This window comes from Tamandua tetradactyla, chromosome 25 (assembly GCF_023851605.1).
Source record: "Tamandua tetradactyla isolate mTamTet1 chromosome 25, mTamTet1.pri, whole genome shotgun sequence".
Classification (NCBI taxonomy): Eukaryota; Metazoa; Chordata; class Mammalia; order Pilosa; family Myrmecophagidae; genus Tamandua; species Tamandua tetradactyla.
Genome location: NC_135351.1, coordinates 24276997 through 24293520, shown reverse-complemented (window position 1 = coordinate 24293520; position 16524 = coordinate 24276997). Strand labels below are relative to the sequence as shown.

The following is a 16524-nucleotide window of genomic DNA, read 5'->3' as shown; positions in this document are numbered from 1 at the left end:
ATTAGTGATGCTAGAGAAATGAAGGCTAATTGTTTGGCATCAGCTTGCTCTGATGGTACTTTAGATGGTAATCAAATTGGTACGCGAAAGGTATTGTAAACATACTAAACATATTTTGAATGACACAATCATACTAGTTCAGCTACAATGCCTAATCAAATACAGCTCAGTGGCATATAATAAAAGTTATGCATCTGGACTGTGAAACCCAAATATGCCCTAATGGGTCTTCAGAAGAAATTAACTAGATGGAGTCTAGATACAAAAGGAAGCAGTATACAAAATATTAAATTTACTATAGTTGTGATTCTTGTGACAACAGTTTACTATAAGGGCAATGAAGAAGTTTAAAAAAGGGAGGAAAGAACTAGAAAAACACCTTGGGACTGGAGCCAATATCTTGGGGGTACAAGGAAAAATAGGAAGGAACACACCCTCATTTGCTTCTAGCATGGTTAGCTGATCTGTTTGAAATTAGATCCACCTTCAACTGTTTTAACTTAATTATTAAGCCATTTCTTAACCTCATGAATGTAGTTTTCATGTGCTTTAAAATCTGGTCCAGAACTAATAGACCCTTTCACTTCAGTGCTTCTGGAAATGAATGTTAGATAGAGAGGAAAGCATTTTAACACTGCTTTATTGAGGGTCAATGCTCCAAAAATACAGTATAGTTTGTATATAAAACTCAGTACACCTGAATGTCCTGCTGGTCCTTTCGTAATGAGGCAAACCATACCACCCTTTAAAACTTATGCTTCCTTTTAAGCTCAGTTTGCTGTGTTGGTGCTGCGCTATCTAACTGCTCAAGTGGATCCTTTATTAGGATCAAAGTTCCAACAGATGAGAAACAGGTGGAAGCCAGGCACCCTGGGGCAACCTTCCCTTAACCACTGCCAAACAGAATGGTCTCCATTCTAGAATATTCCCCTTTAATAAGGATAAGAGGACGAAACTTCAGTCAGCAAGGATAACCAGTGCTATAGGATTGTTACCGAACCTCTTTCTGTTAATTTGCTATCCTTATCATGTAGAGAAACTTCTTAAGTTGATATGCTTCCTTCTGCCATTTCATAAGGAATAAATGGTTGATGAGTATAGCACTTGAAATAGATTATGAAATTTTTACCTTTACTGCTTAAAGTAAAATACTGCCTTAGCAGGAGTCACAAACTAATAATGATAATAATACTAATTATAGCTAATATTTATTGAGTGCTACGCAATTTCCATGTAAGTCCTATGAAGGAGGTACTGTAACTATTGCCACTTACGGAGGAGAGAAGAGGGCACAGATGGATAGAGGTCAGGTGATTTGCCCGAAGTCAACTTTCCAATAAGCGGTAGAACAAGGATTCAAACCCAGGTAATCAGAATCAGACTCCATGTTCCTAACTGCTGTACTCTACTTTAAAGCAGAAAAATCAAAGGAAGCAAAGTACTTTTAAAAAAATTAAAGTCGTATGAGGCTGCCAGGAAATCCTTGCTTTTTATAGCTATACTTAACAAGTCCCTTCTTCAAAGGGACCAGGCACTTTGTCCACGTTATCTAATTTAATCTTCTGTGGCCCAGTTGTTATTACCTCTGTTTTACACATGAAGAAACTGTGGTTCAGGGAAGTAAGTTGTACAACATCACAGCAACTGTGCTTGTTAATCTGAACTCAAACTTAACACATGCCAAATCCGCAAGCTCTTTTCACGAAGCCACCCTATCTCTACTTTCTTTAAAACAATTCTTAACTTATAAGAATGAATTAAAAGAGAAAAAAACTTCTGAATAAAATGGAAATTTCTAATTTTAAACTTAGAAGAAGTAATTTTTATTTTTACTATTCTTTTGCTAGACACAGAATAGCTATGACTTATGTACAACCTCAGAAATGATAAGATTCAAGTGGTTTGTTATAACATGGGCCATAAAGAAAGAACATCAGAAGTAAAACTAATTAGCTTTTATTAAGATAGACAGCAGTAGTGTTCATATTTTCTCATCTTCCTTAGACTTACAACTCTAATGCCACTTTCAACTGAACACACGCAGAAGGTGACTAATAAATACTATCCTTTTTTCCCCCTCATATTTTGTATCTAGTGTAAGCTTTAGTGTTTATAAAAGGAAACTATTGTCCAGAAGATATCAAATAAGACTCTGGCAATTCAAAAGGGAGATGCACTATGGACCCAGACTTAAAAGGGCGGTGTGATGGTGGCTCAGTGGCAGATTTCTCACCTCCCATCCTGGAGACCCGGGTTCGATTCCTGTTGCCTGCCCATGTATAACAAACAAACAAAACATGGGCTTAAAAGCTGGTAAGACCTGGATATAAACCCTGACTTGCCTCTCCTACCTACCAACTTTGTCACTCTAAATAAGTTACTTTTTGAGTTACTGAAACTCAGATTCCTAATCTATAAAGTGAGATGATAACTTCACAGCATTGTTTTGAGGATGATATGAATGAATGCTTATAAGACATTAAGCATTGTACTTGGCCATAGTAAGTTCTCAGTGGATGCTAGCTCTAATTCATAATAGAAGGCATGGAGCATTTCACTGATGGCAGTGAATGGTGGGTGCTCAGTGGGGAGAAACCCACTTGCTATCACCCGAGAGGACGCATGAGGTGGCATTTGTTGCCTTGGTGAGTTAAACAAGGCCAGGATCTGGTTCACAGCCTTGAAAGCTCAGAAACTGATAAGCTCAGCACCCACAGAGAAGACCACACAGACGGTGCACCGAGGACCAGTGTACAATATCCAAATCCAATTTATGAACTTCTAAGGAGAACAGAACACTTGTAGGGGGCTGGACAGAACTATTTTCTTCCTAAAGGAAGATTTGCATAGGAAAGCAAATTATAATCACAAAATTGCCTGGTGAGCAGGGACTCAACAAAGGGAATTCAATGAATTAAATAATAACCAAGATAGCTAGATGCACTCATTTCCAAATAGGGATGGTCTTCAGACTTTCTGAAGTCCCTTGGCCAAAGTGCCCTCTCTTCCCTGTGTTCCCTGCCAACACTGGCTTCTGGACCTTTCTTTCTTACATGGTTGACTATTCCTTCCCTCTGACTGGCCTACTGCTTCTTTGGCCACCTTAATGCCTTCCATCAGGTTACAGTTGATCTTTGCAGGCCTGGAAACCAGAAGTTTCTTTAAGGCAACATTGCCTATCTTTTCTTTGACCAAAGAGATATGGATTTCATAGAGGGTAATATTATTCTACTCAGGTACTACAGCAACACAGACATTCATATATTCTGTTTAAAAGCCTGTAAAAAACATTAAAGACATTCACTGAATCTCTATATACTGCTGGGCAGCAACCTCCCAGATAGTTAAATGAAAAAAGATTGAGAAAAGCATCTACCATTTATCTAAGGAGGAAATAAAACATATATGTATTTGTTTATATTGATTAAAAAAAAAAAACAATGGAAGGGAAAACTGAAAACTAAAGCAAAAAAATAATAGCAAGGGAACAGGCTAGAAGGAGAGAGTTAGAAGAGGCCTTTATAGATTTGAATTTGGAACCATGCAAATATTTTACATAATTCTGAAACTAAATTTTTAAAAATTCCCCCATATCAAAAGCAAAACGAAACAAATGTTCTTAATTATGTACTGAGTTGCTGATAAAACTGTATGGACTAGAACAGTTTTAAAGTTACCTGTTATTTGTCTTTACACCCTAATGGAATACACTCTAAGAACAAAATAACTGGAAAAAAAAAAACCTGCAAAGTAAACCCACTTAAACCTCCAGTGACGAAGTGACCATACTGTTAGTTGAAGAGGAAGTATGGGCCGTTCTATGAGTATTAGGGATAAAGCAATTGATAATTAAGGTATGTGATCAGGAACTGGGATTTTTGGTGTGGAAGAAAGAAATTCCAGGGGTAAGATAGAAAATGCCTGGATTTAAACTGAATGAAAGCATTAGCATGAACTGGGGGGTGGGGGGTGGGGTATTTCCTAGCTCTGCCCTCCAAAAGGGCATAAAAAACAGTGACCAATCCAACAGCAATGAATGCTCACACCACAGTCTCAAAATAAAATGACTTACCAGAAAACTAACTGCAATGCATGGATGGACCTTATTTGATTCAAACAAACAAAAAATTGTGAAATTTGAACAATCACTGAATATGTGATATTAAAAAAATCAATGTTAATTATTTTTCGATTAGATAATGTATTGTGATTGTGTTTTTTAAAGGCATGATTATCTTTTAGAGATGTTTACTGAGATATTCATAGATGAAGTGATATGAAGAATGAGATTTGCTTCAAAATAATCACATTGGGAGAGATGGATAAAGGCACAGATGACATAAGCTTGGCCATGAGTTGATATTTGCTAAAGTAGGTTTACAGGGCTGTGGGGCTTATTATACTATCCTCTCTACTTTTGTAAATGCTTGAAAGTTTCTATAATAGAGTTAAAACAAAACAAAAAACCTCCTTGATCCCAAACTTTAGTTAATATATCATACACTAAATGATCATGGATTTGGTACAGGTGACATGAGGTCCTGTTTATCCATAGTTTTTCCTCAGATGGAATTACTGGAAAGCACAGCAATTTTCCAAGGAAACCTCAACTGTATAAACAGGATATGCCACCATGTGAGAGCATGGTAAAAATATCAGTGCTCTTAATATCTTAAAACTATGTTGTTGTTTTTTTTCAAGTTTCTTATTTCTCTTGTCCCTTTCAGTAAACACACACTGTTGTCCATTGCCACCACTTTTATAAGCTTCTCCTGAAGAATTATTAATGTATAGATGAGAGACAATCTTCATCAACATCCAAGATGTTATTCAATTCTAATTTCTAAAGCTGGTACTGTGAAAGTTTGCTATTATTATGTTATAACATTAAAAATGCTTTTACCTATAAGAAAAATTCCTCCCTCGTTTGAGAATAATTAGAAAAGTATCACCTGGACGGCTTGTTAAAAACCAGACTGATGGGCTCCAGGGCCAGCGCCTGTGATTCTGCCAGTCTGGGGCGGGCCAGGGGACGGGGGTTTGGAATGAATGGAGCTGATGCTGCTGGGCAGGGCCGCGCCGGGAGGACTGCCGTCCTACAGCATCCAGGAGAACGCACGCACCTCGCCTCCCGCCAGCCGTCTTCCATGCTGAGAACAACGTCCCTCACGTTTTCCATAGAAAAGCTCATGATCTGTCCCAGCATTGATTCATAGCGACCCCTTTCACTCTATGGCACTCTCCATCGAGGAATTATTACATAACCCCGCGTGTAAAAAGTAATAATTCTTAAAGGGTACTGTTAAAAAATATTCCCTATTAGGTTGGAAGGGGCATTTTTGCCTCTATCTTCCCTAAAAATGATCAGAAATTGTCTCTTTCCTATTCTCCCCTCCTCTGTTTCCACTGCTCTAATCAAATTGGAAAAGAGGAAGAATAATCATAAAAAAAGATGTTATTTGTCTTTTTCATTAAGATGAAATTTCCTTAGAGGGCAGTAGCCTTTTGTCCTATTATTATAGCTTTCCTTTCTCCACCATGTTACATTTACCTATTCCTATTTGAAAATAACATGGCCTGATTTCTATGACTGTTTCTGAGGAGAAACAAAAGGCGGTCCCACCGAATTTAGATGAGGATGGTCTTTTAGACAGTAACATCACAGTTAAAGAACTAACAGAAGGATACCACTTTCCCCTATTTATGTATTACAATGATTTTTCAGAAAACCATCCTTTTCAATACTTATCAATGAAGGAGTTAAATTTCAGGCAGGATCTTTGAATGAACAGTTTGCCCAGTATTGCCATTTGTTGTGAAATTCTTTTCTCTGTGGCAATTTAAAATCAATCTTTGTAAAACATACTATGTAGAAAAACAAAACAAACAAAAAATAAGCCAAGTTCCTTAAAAGTAAAAACTTTAGAGTAGTAGCTAACATATCAAGAGTCAAATCTCTTGCAACACAATTTAAGTGCGGGATGACACGGCCCTTTCCTGGCATCCATCCTAGCCCCCAACTAAGATTTTTTTTTAAGTAGAAGCAAAAATTAATGGTTACGCTTAGCAAGTTTGAGAGTTCCCTCCTGGTACTGCAGGATGACACACTGGGCAGGGCTTTGACAAAGCGTAGTCTGTTACACTCCATGACCAGCCAGATGGCTGTGCATACAGATTTTTATGGGCACTTGTCAAGCTCATGAGAGATGTCACTCGGTCTGGATGTGAGACTGCAGTAAATAACAACGCAGGTAACAGGACCCTTGGTCACTATTGCCAAAGCAAAGCAATATTTCTTTTATTTCAATTAACATGCCCTTGCTATTTATTTTGAGGGAAAAGGTAATAGCATATAAATTTAAACAATTTTGGAATTAGATGGCTGGGTAAATATCAGTTATCCTTTTTTTCCCGTATGTAAAGTCATTGCTATATACATTTTTTTTGGGAGCACTTAACAATTGTGTTGGGGAAAGGACATCAAATGATGCTTAGAAATGTGATACACATTTTCATTTCACACTCCATCAGCTTTTACAACTGTAGCTCAATGAAATGTAAGAGGGAGCTTGGCAAACAGCCATATTTACCAAGGTATAAAATAGGGGTCAGGTTACCTTTTTATGGAATGAAAAAAAGAATGTTTAATTTTCACTCCACATTACTAAAGCAGATATCCAGCTAATAACCTAGAGAAAGGCACCACAACCACATATACTGCTATGGCTTGGTGCCTGTTCAACTGTAGGTTTTTACTCTATTATGAACAGTTTTATAAAGCAAGAAAACATTCCTCTCCCCAGCCCCTTCCATCCAGGACCTATTCACACAGAAACATCCTGGATCAGATCATCTTTGGTGCTAAACCGTTCACCTGAAAATAATGGCTTTTGCCTTCTGCTTATAGCCTGGAACCAGAAACAGCTTATTCCTTCTACAGGCAGAGAAGCAAAGCTATAGGTATCAGCAAAAATGCATCTTTCTCATTCAGATTTCAATCTGTCAGGAAGGATTAAAGCCTCCTGCATACACAAAAAGAGAACCATAAATGATAATAGACGCATGGTCTGGAATCATTGTGCTTCCACAGCTGCTGTTTTGCCACCAGGGCAGTAGAGAAAAGCATCGGTTACTCACCTCTGTTAAGCCTGAGACTTCCCCCTTTGCTAACGGTGTGCTGATGGACGGCGTGTACACCTTGGCGTCTGATACCGGCTGCCCTTTCATAAAATGTTTTCCTGATTCATAAATGTCCACTTCGACCATTTTCCCCATGAACGAGGGGTTCTTTGGCACTAAAACCTTTAAAAAGACAGAAGGTTTATATTAATTAAAAAAAAACTTTTAATTTACAATAGTTTTAGATTTACAGAATTGTTGTATAACCCACACTCAAATTACCCTATTATTAACACCTTGTATTAATATGGTACATTTGCCAAAATTAATGAACCAGCATCGATAAATTATAAACAACTGAAATCCATACTTAAATAGACTTCCCCAGTTTTCCCCTTGTCCTTTATTGGTGTCAGTATCCTATCCAGGATACCATATCACATTTAGGCATCTCTTGCTTGTGACGGTTTATATGAATTCTTTGCTTGTGCATTGGACTTCCTCAGTGATGAATGATGATATCTTTTACAAAAGGTTTAATGGAGTGGGTTTAGGTGTGCTCTTACAGTTGTTGAAGGTAAGCGTGAGGTGTGGCAGGGCACGGGGTTGCACACGAGAAGGTCAGCATGCAGGTAGCTGAATCGCGGGCGAGAGAGGGGCAGTAAGATGAACGGGAAAGAACCATCACCAATTTTGTATGGCACAGACACATGGTTCTTTTTTCCTTGACATTTGGCTTTAAGATTGTAATTTTTATTTCCTCACTAAAAGGAAAGGCCTAAAACATGGGGCTGAGATGGAGGTTACGAGGGATGAGCTGGAGATTCTTGGAGCCCACAAGATACTGCAAGCCGAGCTCCATGGCTTCCAGCTGCTCAAGGATCTGGGGAGCTAGGGGGAAGGAAGGGTGTTTCTAGGAGAAGCTACCAGCTGCAGACGCTGTTGTTTCCTTTCAGGATGCCTGCTGCCCTAAGGGAGGCATGTGGGAGGCAGAGCTGGGAAACCCCCCAGCAGTCAGCCAGCCCCTTTTGGACAGGCCTTTGATATTCTGCTCTCGGCTATTCTGTGCGACGAAGAGAACGGAGACAACACGGATGAAAGCTTTACACTTTTAATACCTTACAAGTTAGCTGTCAGACTAATGCTTTGAGTAGACACTTAAAATAAAGGGCGGCATGTTTGGGTGTGCCTGTATGTGTGTATGTGCGTGCACCAGGGTGTGTTTTGGGAGGGGCGAGGGGGAACATTTAAAAGCAGCCTTTTCAGTATCCCAAACATTGGTGTTTAGAGCCAAATGACTTCTTTGACGAATGGCTGTCTTCATTTCTTCTCCTCTATTGTAGAATGCCTGCAATTGTTCATCCTGGGAGTCTGCCTCCTGACAAAACCAGCTACTCGAAAGGGCACTTTACTTTGGCTAGTTCAGGAAAACGTCAGATGGTCTTTTGCAATTAGACATTATTGACAAAAATACTTGCTTACCTCGAGCAAATGTTTCTCCTCCTTTGGATAGATGGTTTGTAATGCACTACGTCTCCCTCCTGCTTCCGTTTTAGTACTACAGCAACTTACCAATCTTTTCAAGTTCAGACCCAAAACTAAAAGACCAATTCTAATACAGCAATACTTTGATATCTAGATACAATCTTCACCTCTGGAACTCATCTTATTTAGAAAGATAATTCCTATGAAATCTTTGATATGCTTAGTTGTGGAGACAAAAAGCCAGAGGAGAGGCAGAAGTTCCACATCCAATTTCTCTGAGAGGGAAAATTGCATCTTGGCCTTTCTGCGTTTGATTTTTATGACCACTGTGTATGCTCCTTCATCAAAGTATAGCAAGAAAGGTCACCTGGCTGGTGAATTACTTGTGGCAAGCAAACTAACTAAAAGACCTTTAGTATCTGGACATGAAAGCTCTTTTAAATCAGTTTTCATAAACTAAGAAAATTTCTAGAGCAAACTATCCCTGGGAGATTTAGTACTATTCTGGGGGAAAACAACTCTCCTTGATCTGCTGCCTTGATCTGAATGAAGGGCTCAGTGTTTTTCCCCCTCCGGTTTTAATAATTGGAAAAAGCCCGACTGCTTTAAATTGGAGGAAACAGCTAATGAGGCATACCATTGCCTTTAAAATGAAGGGAAAAAAGTTCCCTGCTGAGGCAAAAACCCAGACGGCAAGAGAAAGGAGAGGGAAGAGGCAACCAAAATACAATCAAGCTCCTCCCCAGGGCTGAGCAGAAGGCTGGCCTGAATAGCAAAGTGGCTCCCTGGGGTGTATTAATGAGACAGAAAATGGGGAAGAGACTCAAACATGGAGTCCCGGGAATCGTTACTCAGCTGTAGTCTCTCCTGGGTACTGAACAGGGCATATTTAGTCTGGGCTTTTAAAAACTCTCCCCATGTTTCCTGAGGATGCATTGCTGAGTCTGAGATTAGTCCATGTGGAACATAAATGCTGGAGGCCTGTCCCGCTACTGCTTTCCTGGTTTCTAGCATGGGGGTTGGAGGGGAGGGGTGGCTGCTTCTCTTGCCCATCCCTTACCTGACTTGTCCACATGGCCTCAAGAGTCTCTTAAAGCTTTAATTCTAGCCATGACCCATTGAAAAAGAAAAGTTTACTTCTCACCTGATAGAAAAGAAACAAAAAAAGTAGAAAACCTGTTTTATTTCTAGGAAAGTTACCAGAACAGCTCAGCACTTGGGAGGGGCAAAGCAGCCCAGCTTATGTGGGCAAGGCAGGGAGGGTAGGCTACTGTGGTGGGTTAGAGTGATGAACCCCAGAAAAACATGTTCTTAATGTTAATCCATTCCTGTGGGTATGGACCCATTATGAGTAGGACCTTTTGAAGGGGCTACATCAGGAAAGGTGCGACCCAAGTGAATCATGAAGGGTCAAAATCCCATTATTGGAGGCTTAATAGAGAAGGCCCCAGGGAGAGAAGCCATAAGGAGCAGCCAGAAACTGGAAGTCAACAGCACCCAGAAGAGAAAGAAGAAGATGCCACCGTGTGCACAGCCATGCGAGGAAAAGCAGAGGTCCAGAGATTGGGCAGCCAGCCCCAAAACACCACAGACTTCAGGGAATCTTTGCACTTCTCCAAGCCTCAAAACCAGGAGCCAATAAATTCCCATAAGCCAACCCACTGAATGGTACTTGTTTTAGCAGCTAGGAAACTGAAACAGCTAGTAACTGGGGAGCTCCCCAGCTGACCTGCAAGACTCTCAAAGAGCAGACTTCACTCGAGTCTCCAGGACTGTTCATACAATTAGAGTTGAGTCTAAGGAGGGGACCCTTTCCTCCTCAGCCTCCAGGATTTTGGTCAAGGAGAGGGTTAAAAAAATCAAATACGAAAACTAAACATAGCTGAAAAACTAACCAACCAACCAAACAAACAAAAAACCCAAATGAGCGATGTGGCAGTGAGAGGAAATGCCTGCCCCTCACAGCCTCTCTTGCATACCTCCTTCCTGTCTTCTGGACAGGACTATTTCCCTCCCACTTGCCAGGCTGTGGGAATTTTGGCAATGCTAATTGTCTGGTTCCAGGCTTGGAGACATCTAATGCTGGTCCTCACAAAGCACACAGAATACACTTATCCCTTTGTACAGAATGTATAGTGGAATAAGATAAGCCCCGGGTCAGCCTGGCTCTCTCTGTGTTATAAAATAGCCTCAATGAGACATGATTCTACACTCTCCCTGCCCCCTCCCCAACCCTTTTCAATCCCTTTTACTTAAACTGATTCACTTTCAGGACTCTTTCTCATTTTGCGGAAAACTCAAATATATCCAAGTGTCTCTTACCTGCTCATAGAATCGATTATGGGCAACATAGAAGTTGGAATCAAAAGATTCTTCTGTTACTAATACTTGTTGTCTTTCACCAATCTGTGGAGAAAGGGGGAGAAAAAAGTAAAGATGGGGCAAACACGTGAGGATCCAAAGTTCCTAGCAGCCCAAAAAGTTTTGGACCAATAGTAGATTCTAGATTGCCAGTTATTTAACAGCTAATCCAAGAATCACTGATTCAAATTTCCTGAAAGACATTAAGTATGTGATGGTATAAAATTAACAGTGTATAAAGTATTATTTTCTTATATAACTATAAAACAGAACTTGATCTTATTTCCTCTTTTAGCATAAGCAAGATAATTAAGGCTTCTAAGACATACAAAATCTTCTAAATTTTACTTTGTTCCTGAGAACAATGTTGCTAAACAAGCCAGAACAAGATGCTTCTAATCCAAATTCATAAAAATGTTTTGGCAATATGAAAGAGTAGTAATGAACACTAACTTAAGTTATGAGGGATATGGCACTAAAGAAAATGCCTCCAAAATCTAGTCATTAAGCCACTGCACCTAAACATTGCACATGTTGCATATGATTCTAAATTACTAACGCACACAACTATTTACTTATTATATGCATTTTCTTTGTCATAAGCAACTGTCTCTTCTTTGCTGCAACCGTGACTTCCTGCTTATTCTTTTTTTTCCAAGAGAAAGACAGCAAAACATGAGGCTTTTAATTCTCTATAGAATCAATCTATATTAAGCGTGCATTTTTAATAACCAAGTTAAATCAGCCAAAAATTGGCTAAAGAAATGTGACTATTCTAAAAAATTCTACCATTTCTAAGTTTCTTCTACTGTGAAATGCAGCATTTAAAGCATCAATTATATTTTTTTACAAGGTTGTCAGAATGTCTGATGTAGTTAACTAGCTGTATTGAATGACTGTGCCCAGAATTATTTCTGGCTTTGCTACTTGATAAATTCAACCCCCCAAATTAAGAGCACTTTGGCAAGATGATTTTTTAAAAAGAAATTCTTATTCTTATTTGTAGGGACTTGTCACTCTGTTCAGTGGGTTACCATTTAGGAAACATAAATAAAGCTGACTAAATAGACCACCTAACCACTTTTTGACAAACTAGGAACAAACTCCCCTCTCCATCATACATGGCAATACCTAATTACACCATAATTTCCTATCTAGTTTACTGCTATTTCATTAAAAAATGTAGCTCACTTAGCCAAAGGTTGTTAGGCCTCCAAGACAAGACATATCAAAGACTTATTTCACTTCTTGAAAACCAATGAAGTTCTTGCAATATTAATTGCTTTTTAAAAAATCAAATAGCAAAAAAGAAAGTTCCCCAAATTTCCACTTTAAGCATCAATGGCTCTGTTTATTAAAAAATATTGGCAAATGTTGGGTTTCACTGAAGTATACTCTTCTGGAAGGAAACTTTGAATGTTTGCACACATTTCACAGTATGAGTTCCTTAAACTTGGGGTGAGTATCTGTCAATGGTTCTTAAGGAAATCTACAATTATGCTTCATCTAACATTAAGCTTCAGGAAATTAATCTAACAACAATATGAGATTGTAGAGCTAATGAAAACTTAGGTTGCTTCTTCCCTCTTGTTAGAATTAATGTGGACAGTTGCAAGTCATCATTTTGGGACTGTTCTATTTTACATGGAGATAATAACAAAGACGGTAATATGCACTCATATAGTTATCATGGGAAGGCCTTGCTATGTTTATACAGTTCAGGGTAGGGCTTTCGGCCAATCATCAGAGAACTATTTGTAAGTGAGTATTCAACTATTATTTGCAGAAGGGTCTCAGGAGAACTGCTAGGTGCAGTGATTTATAGTGGCAAAGACCTCTTTGGTCACCCAATTTGTTTCCTGAGTCATGGACCCTGTCTCACTCATGAGACCCTTATAGCTCCTAAGGGGGATACTGAATAAAAATGAACACAAGGAGGGTAGGACTGGGTGGGCCACGGTGGCTCAGCAGGCAAGAATGCTTGCCTGCTATGCCAGAGGACCCGGGTTCAATTCCCGGTGCCTGCCCATGTGAAAAAAAAAAAAAAAGGAGGCTAGGACTCCGATCAAAAAACAAGTAATAAATACTATCCTAAGTATTCTGTTTTTATGAATGAAGTCAGGTTGAAGTAACTATGAAATATAATATGTAAGAGAATCAACTGTTTCAAATAACCTTAAAATCAATGAGTAAAGAAAGAAGGGAATTCAGGTGGACTATGGGGAAGGAGTTTATGAGGCTAATTATGCATATAAACCTCAATTCTCTTTTTAAAATGAGCTACCTATCCCTTAATTCCCAATGGTTTTCACCCCCACCCAATCAAGTGTGACTAAAAATTTAACAAGATTTAGGGTAAAAATCCCGATTTTGCCATATCTTCAGAATGCTGACACTACCAGCTCCAGAGGAAAAGGCAGGGAATGTGGAGAAAAGAGGCAAAGATACAGATCTTGGTAGGTCACTGGGACAACCACCACCCAGCTACCTATTATGTTAATGGCAGAATTAGGTGAATGGGGCAATGAGAGTTTGTCTTACACTGAATGATGGAGAGTACGTTGTGTCTCATCTGATATTCTGCTACATCCATACTCATCTAATATTCTGATATTTTGCTGAGAGGTAGATTTCTATAGCTATATCACCATCAATGATGGGACCTGGCCCAAGAGCTGGAACCACTGAAATGTAAGGTTAGACCACTGCTCTAAGACAAGCCCTTTCCAGAAGAAGTAACAATAATTGCTCATGTAATTTACAGGGCACACACAAAACCCTGTGAATATGTAAGAGGATGAAAATAAATCGCTGTGATTGGCAGCACAACATGATTAAGTTGCAAGTTGATTTGCAAATCCAAAGAAAGTACTAGAGGGTGGCTTTGAGATAATGGTATAACTGTAACATGTAAGGATAGGAAGCAAATGGAAAGAGATTTGGGTAGATGTGGAATGGCACGGTACTATCAGAATCCAAGGGAGAGGGGTGTGAAGCGTGGCTGTTCAAAAGCATCAAATGCCACAGAGAGATATGTTAGATAGAGACTGGGGATTAGTTGGATTTGGCAACTAAGAAGTCAAGGATGATCTTGGGAGAGACTTCATAATGGAGAAATGAGATGAAAAATTAATATGTGAAGAAAAAAATAAGACTTCTTTGGACAAGTCTTACTAGGAAAGAAGGTAATTAATTTTGGACAGGGCAACAAATGGTCTGGGAAAACTACTTTTAAGATGAAAAAGACTTGACTGTGTTTCAGATTTTCCCTTTTCTCATCTGAAAAATGGGAGTATTGGTAGAAGTTGGATGGAGGTGAAGTGAGTGGATATAGGGCTGAAGAGAAGGTGGGTCATAACATTTAGAGTTCCTTTCAGTTTTGAAAATTCTAAACTGTGTTTTTTAACAGATGTGTAGATTATTGATTGGTATGCCCATAAGGTTTCATGGGAATCAGAACTAAATTCAGAACTAAATAAAACCATTCTACTATTTCAACAGAATCAGAACCTTCTAAATAGAAGCTGTCTCTTTTCTTAGAAAAATGTGTGTACTTAGAACACTTTGCAAATTATAGTTACTTTCTTGCGGAACTTAAACAAACGACTTGATCTTTAATTCCCACCAAATAAAAATGTCCAAAGTCTCTCAAAAAGCTTTCCCTGATCCTAAGTGTGCCGGTCTGAATCTGTGGTGGACTCCAGAAAAGCCACGTCCTTTAATCCTCATTCAATATTGCTGGGTGGGAGCATTTTGATTGTTTCCATGAGGATGTGACCCACCCAATTGTGGGTGGTAACTTTTGATTAGATGATTTTCATGGAGGTGTGTCTCCACCCAATGAAGGTGGAGTTGCTTATTGGAATCCTTTAAAAGAGGAAACATTTTGGAGAGAGTCCCTTTTTGGTAGAGCCACGAGTAAGCCCGCAGATGCTGTCATTTTGCCATGTGCCCTTCCAGCTGAGAGAGAAATGTTGAACATTGTCGGCCTTGAACCACGGTATCTTTCCCTGGATGCCTTAAATTGGACATTTCTATAGACTTGTTTTAATTGGGACATTTTCTCGGCCTTAGAACTGTATACTAGCAACTTATTAAATTCTCCTTTTAAAAATTCATTCTGTTTCTGGTATACTGCATTCCGGCAGCTAGCAAACTAGAACACTAAGTATCCTAGAAAATGATAGTCAAATCTTCCCAACAAAGTCCTTTGTTAGAAATTCTAAGAAATAAGTCCCTTTTCCTTCTGATTTGCTTTATAGGTATAGAATTTATAGTTGGCTAAATAAAGTGTATATAATTTCCGTAACTGTTAGCACTTAAGATCTTGAAGCAAGCAACAATTTTTACTTTCAAAGCTTGTTCCTTTACTTCTGGAAGAGTCTGACAGCTCTGGTACCTGCTTTAACAAGCTAGGCTAACTTTGTAATTCATCTAATGTTAGTGGAGAAAGTAATTTTTCCTAGGATGTGCAGAACTTCATTTAGTCCTTTTAAATCTTACTTTAAAAAGAATTTTTTATGAAAATTGAATTATAAAAATAGTCTTGTAAAACCAGAGAAGGTACAGGAAAAGTCCACAGTAAATCATGGGGAGATACAGCCCCAACTGTGAAAGGAACGAGTAGGGTACAATTTTCTAGGCCTTGTTGAAAAGATGCAAGAAAAGCACTTATGCCTTTTAACCAAAGGCAGAAAATGAAGGCAATATTCCCCAAGACAAAGAAGGCAAGAAGAATTCAAAGGGTCCCCTAGCAATCCCTCTAATTTCACAGGGAGGGAAGTCAGGTCCAGCAAGACACACGATTTTCTCAGTAGTAGTGGTAGAGAGATGAAAAGGACATTTTGAACTGTTCCTATTACTTGATGCCTCCTATTTAATTGCTAGCTGTAGAAAACTTACAACATCATGGATCTAATTCTGCAGTGTAGGACTTTTCCTTGAGTAGAGAAACATCTGTGGCAAACAAAAAGCAATGCTTTTTAATTCAATTTTGGGGCAGATTTTTCAGTATGTTACATAATCAGCTGGCTGTGTTATTTGTGTCACATCCATGCTTAAAGTTTCCCAAGTGACTGAAGTTGTGAGAAACATCAGTTCTAACCATATGGCCAGAGAATACACATAAAGCACACACTTGAATGAAAAAAGCAGTGATCTCCAGTAGAATTTGGTTGTTAAGTAAATGCTCATTCAAGTACACTCTATTTTCCTTATGTGTCCTAAAACTAACAATATTCTACATGACTATATAAGGATTTAAAGAGAGAAACTAAAAAGAAATTGTTTGAGGAGAGGCAGACTTACCTAAAATAAACAAAGGCAGTAGGGTATTTGAGCTATTAACCCAATAAGAAATGTTACTTGTTTAAGTTCTCTTTGGGCTTGAAGAAGCAAAAAGTTTCTCTTAAACTCACATATGGCTTTAAATATAAACTTTATGTAAAGTCTACTTTTCTCTTTACTAGTTTCTTCCCCCCTTTCCCCTTCTCACTTTTGTATTATTCAAACAGAAAACCTGACATATGGCTTTAGAAAACAATTTCAATCCCATTCCTA

At 38.8% G+C, this 16524-nt stretch overlaps 1 protein-coding gene across 7 annotated transcripts in view; it reads right to left on the bottom strand.

Annotated features, from left to right (window-relative positions):
• CDKAL1 (CDKAL1 threonylcarbamoyladenosine tRNA methylthiotransferase) overlaps positions 1-16524 on the bottom strand; it is a 689286-nt gene that overhangs the window by 21725 nt on the left and 651037 nt on the right. For all 7 annotated transcript variants that reach the window (XM_077143630.1, XM_077143634.1, XM_077143633.1 and 4 more), the window contains 2 exons: positions 10927-11010; positions 7138-7302 (listed from right to left, as the gene is read on the bottom strand). In XM_077143630.1, coding sequence (XP_076999745.1) covers positions 7138-7302; positions 10927-11010 — 249 coding nt within the window. The remainder of the gene's footprint in view (positions 1-7137; positions 7303-10926; positions 11011-16524) is intronic.